The sequence below is a fragment of the Diaphorina citri genome, unplaced genomic scaffold (assembly GCF_000475195.1).
Source record: "Diaphorina citri unplaced genomic scaffold, Diaci psyllid genome assembly version 1.1 scaffold706, whole genome shotgun sequence".
NCBI lineage: Eukaryota > Metazoa > Arthropoda > Insecta > Hemiptera > Psyllidae > Diaphorina > Diaphorina citri.
Window position 1 is genome coordinate 11,090 of NW_007378139.1, and position 9,167 is coordinate 20,256.

At 37.4% G+C, this 9,167-nt stretch overlaps 2 protein-coding genes and 2 pseudogenes across 2 annotated transcripts in view; 3 read left to right on the forward strand and 1 right to left on the reverse strand.

Annotated features, from left to right (window-relative positions):
- LOC103511359 overlaps positions 1–9,167 on the reverse strand; it is a 32,011-nt pseudogene that overhangs the window by 10,338 nt on the left and 12,506 nt on the right.
- Positions 2,345–9,167, forward strand: part of LOC108252650 (EEF1A lysine methyltransferase 1) — a 9,957-nt gene continuing 3,134 nt past the window's right edge. Inside the window, exons 1-4 of the mRNA XM_026825147.1 lie at positions 2,345–2,470; positions 5,905–6,087; positions 6,440–6,587; positions 8,981–9,162. Of these exons, the coding sequence (XP_026680948.1) occupies positions 5,929–6,087; positions 6,440–6,587; positions 8,981–9,162 (489 nt within the window). The 5' untranslated portion in view covers positions 2,345–2,470; positions 5,905–5,928. The remainder of the gene's footprint in view (positions 2,471–5,904; positions 6,088–6,439; positions 6,588–8,980; positions 9,163–9,167) is intronic.
- Positions 2,504–7,664, forward strand: LOC113468323 (annotated as a pseudogene).
- Positions 4,502–5,681, forward strand: LOC108252649 (acetyl-CoA acetyltransferase, mitochondrial). The gene has a single exon (XM_017444956.2). The coding sequence runs from the start codon at positions 4,524–4,526 to the stop codon at positions 5,538–5,540; it is 1,017 nt and encodes a 338-aa protein (XP_017300445.1). The 5' UTR covers positions 4,502–4,523; the 3' UTR covers positions 5,541–5,681.

Consider the following 9,167-nt stretch of genomic DNA (forward strand, 5'->3'; position numbering starts at 1 on the left):
ACCGCCCCGGGCGGGAATCGAACCCGCGGCCTAGCGCTTACAAGGCAGACGCACTACCAACTAAGCTAACTAGCCATAACAGGGTAAGGACGTGATACTCCAGCTCCAGTCTAGATGAGAATAATAGATTTTTGTTCTTAGAAGTTAGAAGCAACAGAAAAATATATGTTGGTACCTATTTTAATAAATTTTATTATTAAGTGTAAGACTGTAAGATTAATGGGAAAAAAATCATGAAAATAAGCACTCTAAAAACTGAAATGAAAGAAAAAAAACCTATGATAGGGACTCACTGAATCTATCAAAGTAGTGTACACTTGGACAACTACAGATAACCAAGTTAAAATATCTCAAAATTAATCTGAAACCATTCAATTCTTACCATGGGGGAATACACATTCAAATAGAGGCAGTCTTCATCCATGTCTCTTACACCTTTAGTAGGTCCTACCATTTCCACAGGCTGTGGACATGCAGGTCCAAAGTCCACTGCTTGAAGTAATTGCCAACCTTTGTGAGGTCTTGGGGGCTGTAAAAAATTAAAATACATAAGTAAAATTGGTGATGTAAAATAAAAGTATTTTTCCCTGCTAAGCCCAAAATTATCCAGTAAAAAATTTTGAGCTCAACTGTTTGCTACAGTTTGTTCTCAGTCAGATAGTACAATATTTAAAGGTTTTTAACACATTCCTTCAGATAAGTATATACTTGTAATAATAATATTTTTTATTTATTTATTTTTTTTTTAACTTTTACATAATTTTTCAATGATAAAAAACAAACTTGTAGTTCCACTGATGAAACCCATATTTCACTTACTTTGAATCTTCCTTCATTAACTGGTGGCATAGCATAAGGAATTCCCAGGAATACAGACACATTTCCCTGTACTTTCTCCACTGGATTGTATTCTGGACGGACGCTGTATTCAGGATGAGGATTATCATACAGATTCACTTTGAATCCTTGAATCTGTCCATATGGAGTCTTCACAAATAAATCCTTGTTAGAGTTGAGATTGAAAGAGTCAGGTCGGAGTTTTCCTTGAAGGTCAGTCCTCCATCCTCCCAACACTCCTGGTAGACCAAATGAACTTCCAGGTTGCCCAGGGGATAGAGATCTCTACAAAATCAAATTCAGTGTGACAGTGTGAATTAGCATTGCCAAGAATTTAGAACTTTGAGTAAGAATAATTGTTTAAATCTTGTTGATAGTCAGGAGGATAAAAGAAGAAGAAGAAGAAGAAGAAGAAGAAGAAGAAGAAAAAAATAGATAATTATGCTATAGCAGAAGTGAATCATACAACCTTGTAAGCACATATGATAGGTACCCAATGAATGAGTCATTTTACTCCTTTAAACATTGTATATCTAATATTGGGACCAATTGAAATGGTTGTCTATCTTCCACACCCTACCAATATGTGCTATTGAAACCAGGAAGATGTGGGTCTGTACATTCCATACAGGCATTTTTAACCTCATTTATTTGAGACTTTGAGCAAATAATAATCCACTACTCTTGCTGTGATAGAGTCAACACCTTTCTATCTTGGTCAGACAATGATACACTGAAGATTGAAAGCCACTAGGTTGGAGATTATAACAATGTAAAGCTCCCTATGATTGTATACTTACATCAGGCAGATTGAATGGGTTAAGCGGGTCATAATAGTTTCCTGAGCTTGGATTGTAATTTGGATTCAAAGCAGGATTATAGTTGGGGTTGAAAGCAGGATCAAAGTTTTGGCCAGGATAGGCAAAATTTGAGTCAACATTTCTGGGAGTGTCCGAGAATTTGGGGAATTTTTCTATTGGAATTGCTTGTCCATATCTTCTCGAGTTATGGACATAGGTTTTGTAATTTGGATCACCAGGTACGGGCAGTTGAATATCCCGAGGGTCAAATGGTTTCTGAGTAAAATAACACTTTGGTAACAATAGAATCAATGATAAGTATTTAAAAGACATAATAACAAATAATTAAACATTAATTAATATTTATAATTAATTCAATATTTCACTCACAAAACCACTTGTTACTTTTGTTTTTGTTGACAATTGACAAATGGAAACCAAACACAACAAAAAGTGTACACACCTACGTCGTTGCCAAATGTCAAAAAAAAAATCCCGCAGAGATCATTAAAAATTCCCATCCCTTTTTATCTATCAACCAATCAAAACGGACTATCTATCAACCAATCAAAACGTGAACAAAAGGATTTCATTGGATGATCAATTGTGATCAATCACATGAAAAAAATCGCATCTTATTTCAAGGGAAAATTTCCCTTTTGTGTGTTTTTTTCCTGACATCTTGGCAGCATCCACATTTTTCCCTTGTTTTTAAAAACCGGAATCATGACAATCAACGTAAACATCTACCAAGTCAGGATCTTAAATTCAAAAGACCTTTCTTTTCTTATCATTATCAGTATCAGCAGTCTGAGGAACCTTGAACTCTTCTCGTAAGTTTCAATTGATTACTGATAAGTATAAACAACAGCTCTTGATACTTGATTCCAGTGCATACCTGGTTTTCGCCCGATTTCCTGTTCAATACAAAATTGATTTCCGCATTTTTCCATAGTGAGTGTTTTTTGCTTTTTGTATCTTGAGAAGTGGGTTTAACGGATTAATTAAGAAATAAAAAATGGCTAAAAAAATAATAATAAAAAAAAAAAATAGATAATTATGCTATAGCAGAAGTGAATCATACAACCTTGTAAGCGCATACGATAGGTACCCAATGAATGAGTCATTTTACTCCTTTAAACATTGTATACCTATCTAATATTGGGACCAATTGAAATGGTTGCCTATCTTCCACACCCTACCAATATGTGCTATTGAAACCAGGAAGATGTAGGACTGTAAGTACATTCCATACAGGCATTTTTAACCTCATTTATTTGAGACTTTGAGCAAATAATACTCCACTACTCTTGCTGTGATAGAGTCAACACCTTTCTATCTTGGTCGTACAATGATAAACTGAAGATTGAAAGCTACTAGGTTGGAGATTATAAAAATGTAAAGCTCCCTATGATTGTATACTTACATCTGGCAGATTGAATGGGTTAAGCGGGTCATAATAGTTTCCTGAGCTTGGATTGTAATTTGGATTCAAAGCAGGATTATAGTTGGGGTTGATTAAGCATAAATGCTTGTCACAAATGTCGTTTCCCTCTTAATACACTACTCTAAAGTTTATGACTTGACTTGGACCCGAACCACCAACCTCCAGATCCAAAGTCCACCGCGCTAACCACTACACCACTGGGGTTCGTAACAACACTTACATTGATGTACTGTTCTCGGATGAACGTCACATTGGTGGGATCTGGCCAGTAGGTATAGATATATTTGATAGCCTGGTAAACGCCTTGTGTGTTCAGAGTGTAGTTGTATTGCAGTACCAACTCCTTCACTTTCTGGTCGAACGCCACAGAATCGATGATGTAGTAGGGCTTCAGAGATGCATTGTTGGCTGAAACGATAAAGCGGTGGTACTCTTAATTCAGGGTAAATTTTAATTTATTTATTTATTTAGAATCTTTTTTGGTCATAATTCAATGTAAAAAAATACAAGAAATCACAAAAAAAAGGGGCGAAATGATTACCAGGGGCAATCTCTACTATTTTACATCCACAACGAACCTAGTCATATTGGTATAATTATATCTTTTGTATATTGGTATAATTAAATCAATATCAAAGACTCTCCTGTCTGTCCTTTATGTTCCTTGAATGCCCCTATGAACTCCTCACACCTAAACTTCTGTCCTGCCTTGGAAACCAGCAATGATATTGTAGGGAAATATTGGGATGCGAGAGGAAAAATGGCCTAATGGTCAAAGATCCCGACATTTGCAACATACATACATATCTTTTGTGGCTTGATTAGATCTTTTGTGACTCTCCTTAATCCTAGTAGGTACTCACTTTTAGTCCTGATAAAAAAAAAGACGAGTGTTTCACTGTTTTTGTTATTTTGTAGGGTTATTATTCAGAAGCCACGACAGTGAAAAAGTAAGCTCCTTTTGTGTTTAACCTAAACCAAAAAACTTAATAACACTGGTCACTGCTTATTGAGGACAGCTCCTTTTTGTAGCAATTTTCCATTGATGTGACTTCTGAACAAGTATCTTTTGTAGTTATGAAACATCTTCTGTTTCAACATTAGGTACCTATTAAAAGTAAAAAAAACTCACTCCACAAAGGCGCTAAAGGTCGTCATAACTTACCCACAATATAGGCCGCCTCCTGTGTAGTGACCCCCGTCATATACGCCAGATCTCGACTGAAGCTCCCCATTCTAATGTACTCCTCAGTGGTGTAGTTGGTGAAGTACCAATCCTTCTGGTACCACCCATCGTGCCAATGATCCGCTGGCACTGTGAAGTTCAAATCCAGCACTGGGCCCCACGCAAACATGCCCACTTGTGGCTGAAATACAAAATATTACTACATATTAGGTTTAAGAATTTTTAGGATAAAAGTGATGTACAAGAAGTCTATATGGGAAATGTTTGTCAAGCTGGTTTGGGTCAAGCTCCTTGTAGACAAGCAGTAATCTTTGCTGGACTGCCTAAATCTACTGTTTGTACCACTGTAAATAAAGTTTGTGCTTCTGGTATGAAGGCTATAATGCTTGCATCTCAAACATTATCACTGGGACATCAAGATGTAATGGTTGCAGGTGGTATGGAGTCAATGTCTAATGTCCCGTTTTATTTAAACAGGGGAGAAACAAAGTATGGTGGTATGAATCTTATTGACGGTATTGTTTATGATGGATTATCTGATGTGTATAACAAAATACACATGGGCAACTGTGCAGAAAATACAGCCAAAAAATTCAACATCTCAAGAGATGAACAAGATGAATATGCTCTTTCCAGTTATAAAAAAAGTGCTGATGCATACAAGAATAATGTTTTCAGTTCACAAATTGTTCCTGTAAGTATTCCTCAAAGAAAAGGAAAGGCAGATATCATTGTCAATGAAGATGAAGAATACAAGAAAATCAACTTTGAGAAATTCAAATCACTGGCAACAGTATTTCAAAAAGAAAATGGTACTGTAACAGCAGGAAATGCTTCCACACTGAATGATGGTGCTGCTGCATGTGTGCTTATGACAGAAGAAGCAGTAAGGAAATTTAATGCCAAGCCACTTGCTAGGATTATAGCATACTTTGATGCTGCCACAGAACCAATTGATTTTCCCATAGCACCTGCATTTGCAATTCCGACCTTGCTCAAGAATGGTGGTGTAGCTAAACAAGATGTTGCTCTGTGGGAAATAAATGAAGCATTCAGTGTTGTTGTACTGGCTAATATTAAGAAATTAGACATTGATCCTAGTAAAGTTAATGTTCATGGTGGTGCTGTAAGCTTAGGCCATCCCATTGGCATGTCAGGTGCTAGAATTGTTATACATTTGTGCCATGCTTTGAAAAGTGGACAGAAGGGAGTTGCCTCTATTTGTAATGGTGGGGGTGGAGCATCATCCATTCTGATTGAAAAATTGTAATCACCATGCCATTTTTCACTTACTTAGGTATATTTTACAATACCATAACCCATAATATGTATTTATTTAAAAAAGAAGGGTTGATTAATATAATGAGAGTAAATAAATTTTGGAGAGGACACTTTGGTTTATCGATGGGGATAATTTTTATTTTATTATATTAAAGTAGGTACTATTTTCATAGGTACCAGTTACGTATTTATTTATAATAAATTATAGTATTTTATTTTTATACTTATTAAATTAAACTAAAAAAAAAAAGCCTTCACACTTTATTATTGAGTTTTCAGTTGATTTCCTTAGATCTATGAATGGAAGCCATAAATCAAGGTTTCCATTCATAGATCCATTGTTTTTTGTATAGGGAACATTTAGAGAAAAATATAAGATGAGTGCAAATGACAGTGATGATGAAGTGGCCTTGTCAGCAGACACCCTGAGAGCTCTCAATGAATTCCTAGCTGAAAAGAAAGAAAAAGAAGAGATGCTCCAAAGTGCAATGGACAATGATGAAGCTGTGAAAAAAATTAACATTGATGAGGACTGGGTAAGTTATTAAAAATAACTCTGTAGGCCTTATTTCATGAGAAAAGGATCAATAGCATAAGGAGAAGAAGGTTAGTTAATGCTATTGAATTTTTATTCCAATTTTTATGAGTTTTGAGAGACGTATGTAGGTACCTGTAACTCGGAAGTCTAATCGTCTTGAAAACAAAGAGAGAAGGAAGGATAGGAGAAAGCCAGGTTGGTAATCGAACCCGCGACCAAGGCTGACGTGCCACCTTCTAAACTAACTGGGCTTTGCATATTGAAGTGCTCCCAGTTTGCATATTGAAGTACTTCTATACCAGTTCTGTAATGATTAATAAAAGACATTTTATTTTTAATATCTTTCACAGCAACTCAGTCAGTTCTGGTACGATGAGAACACAACTCAAAGATTGTCAGAAGAAGTGGTGTGTAGAGCGGGAAAAGAAGGATCCATAGCTCTTATATCATGCCCCACACTATATCCCAAAATCAGAGAGCTGGCTCCCGATGCTAAAGGTAAAAAACTACCGAGACAATAGTTTTGAACGTGGTTGGTATTCGTGTTTGTGACCACCTGAGCAATCGCTTGTTGCAAAAATGGCTTCATTTAATGTAATTAAAATAGCATCTCGCAACTTTGCTTCGAAACCAGGAGATGTGTTTATTGTTAGTGGTAGTCGTACACCAATGGGATCATTCAGAAGTAGTTTAGTCTCTCTCTCAGCAACAAAGCTTGGTGCTGTAGCAATTGAATCAGCCATACAGAAAGCTAACATGGATAAAAGTGATGTACAAGAAGTCTATATGGGAAATGTTTGTCAAGCTGGTTTGGGTCAAGCTCCTTGTAGACAAGCAGTAATCTTTGCTGGACTGCCTAAATCTACTGTTTGTACCACTGTAAATAAAGTTTGTGCTTCTGGTATGAAGGCTATAATGCTTGCATCTCAAACATTATCACTGGGACATCAAGATGTAATGGTTGCAGGTGGTATGGAGTCAATGTCTAATGTCCCGTTTTATTTAAACAGGGGAGAAACAAAGTATGGTGGTATGAATCTTATTGACGGTATTGTTTATGATGGATTATCTGATGTGTATAACAAAATACACATGGGCAACTGTGCAGAAAATACAGCCAAAAAATTCAACATCTCAAGAGATGAACAAGATGAATATGCTCTTTCCAGTTATAAAAAAAGTGCTGATGCATACAAGAATAATGTTTTCAGTTCACAAATTGTTCCTGTAAGTATTCCTCAAAGAAAAGGAAAGGCAGATATCATTGTCAATGAAGATGAAGAATACAAGAAAATCAACTTTGAGAAATTCAAATCACTGGCAACAGTATTTCAAAAAGAAAATGGTACTGTAACAGCAGGAAATGCTTCCACACTGAATGATGGTGCTGCTGCATGTGTGCTTATGACAGAAGAAGCAGTAAGGAAATTTAATGCCAAGCCACTTGCTAGGATTATAGCATACTTTGATGCTGCCACAGAACCAATTGATTTTCCCATAGCACCTGCATTTGCAATTCCGACCTTGCTCAAGAATGGTGGTGTAGCTAAACAAGATGTTGCTCTAGAGTTTTAAGATTCCGATTAAGGGTGCGTTTATCTATTGTTGGGTAAAAGTCCTATACTTACAGGCTGTTCAACCCAAAAGTGCCCCCATAGGAAATCAACCCGAAAAATCAATATTTTGCCCCATAAAAGTCCCCAGTACACTTTCCAGGTCCACTGAGGATTCTTTCTTATGTAAATTTTGACGAGAAATCGATTGGTGCCACTTTCATGATTGTATCGAACCCGTAACTTTTCAACTGTAAGTCCAATAGTGTTAGTTGCACTATTCGGTTCGGTTTTAAAAATCACATAGAATTGACCATTTACATGCTTACTTGTCAATAGTCCTGTTACCTACATTAAAACGAGTTAACCTGTGCTCATAAAGTCGAATCGCGAAGTCTAAATCTAAAGCAACGCCTGTTATTTAGAAATCAAGGCAGGCGCGCTACCCTCCGAGCTAATCAGGCTTGCTTTTCTCTTTGTTTGAAAGCCAACTATTCCGAACACGTACCTTATCTTAAGGATAAAGTTCGTCCAGGGCGGCAATCGAACCCGCGACCAAGGCTGACGTGCCACCTTCTAAACTAACTGGGCTTTGCATATTGAAGTGCTCCCAGTTTGCATATTGAAGTACTTCTATACCAGTGCTAACTGGGTCGTGTGTGCTGACTGGGTAATAAAAGACATTTTGTTTTTAATATCTTTCACAGCAACTCAGTCAGTTCTGGTACGATGAGAACACAACTCAAAGATTGTCAGAAGAAGCGGTGTGTAGAGCTGGAAAAGAAGGGTCCATAGCTCTTATATCATGCCCCACACTATATCCCAAAATCAGAGAGCTGGCTCCCGATGCTAAAGGTAAAAAACTACCGAGACAATAGTTTTGAACGTGGTTGGTATTCGTGTTTGTGACCACCTGAGCAATCGCTTGTTGCTGGATTTTCCCGGCCCCACACAGGCTGGGTAAAGTTAACTTGAGTAGACGGTTAGCTTGTCGTTGAAACTAAAACCCCTGACACTAAAAAAAAAAAAAAAAATCAGCAGGTATAAGGGACGTGTTTTTCCAAGAGGTTTGATAGGGGGAACTATAACTGCACTTCCCTAACATGTTAGGGTCTTATCGTCCCAAAATTGAAGAGAGAAGGAAGACAAGATAGGAGAAAGCCAGCCTTTCTGAGAACGAACCCTATCCTTTCACGATGAAATCCGCCCCGGGCAGAAATCGAACCCACGGCCTAGCGCTCACAAGGCAAACGCTCTACCCACCAAGCTAACTAGCCTGGATAAGTGATGTTAAACTTCTTGAAAAATAACCTTTTGTCTGCGTTTTTCTGTTCTCAGTGACACTGTTCGAATATGACACCAGGTTCAAAATATACGGCTCGGATTTTGTATTCTACGACTACAAAGCCCCCCTAGACGTTCCACGGGAGTTGTCCGCTCATTATGATCTGGTTGTTCTCGATCCACCATTCCTATCTGACGAGTGTCTTACTAAGGCGGCTGTAACGGCCAAGTTTCTAGCCAA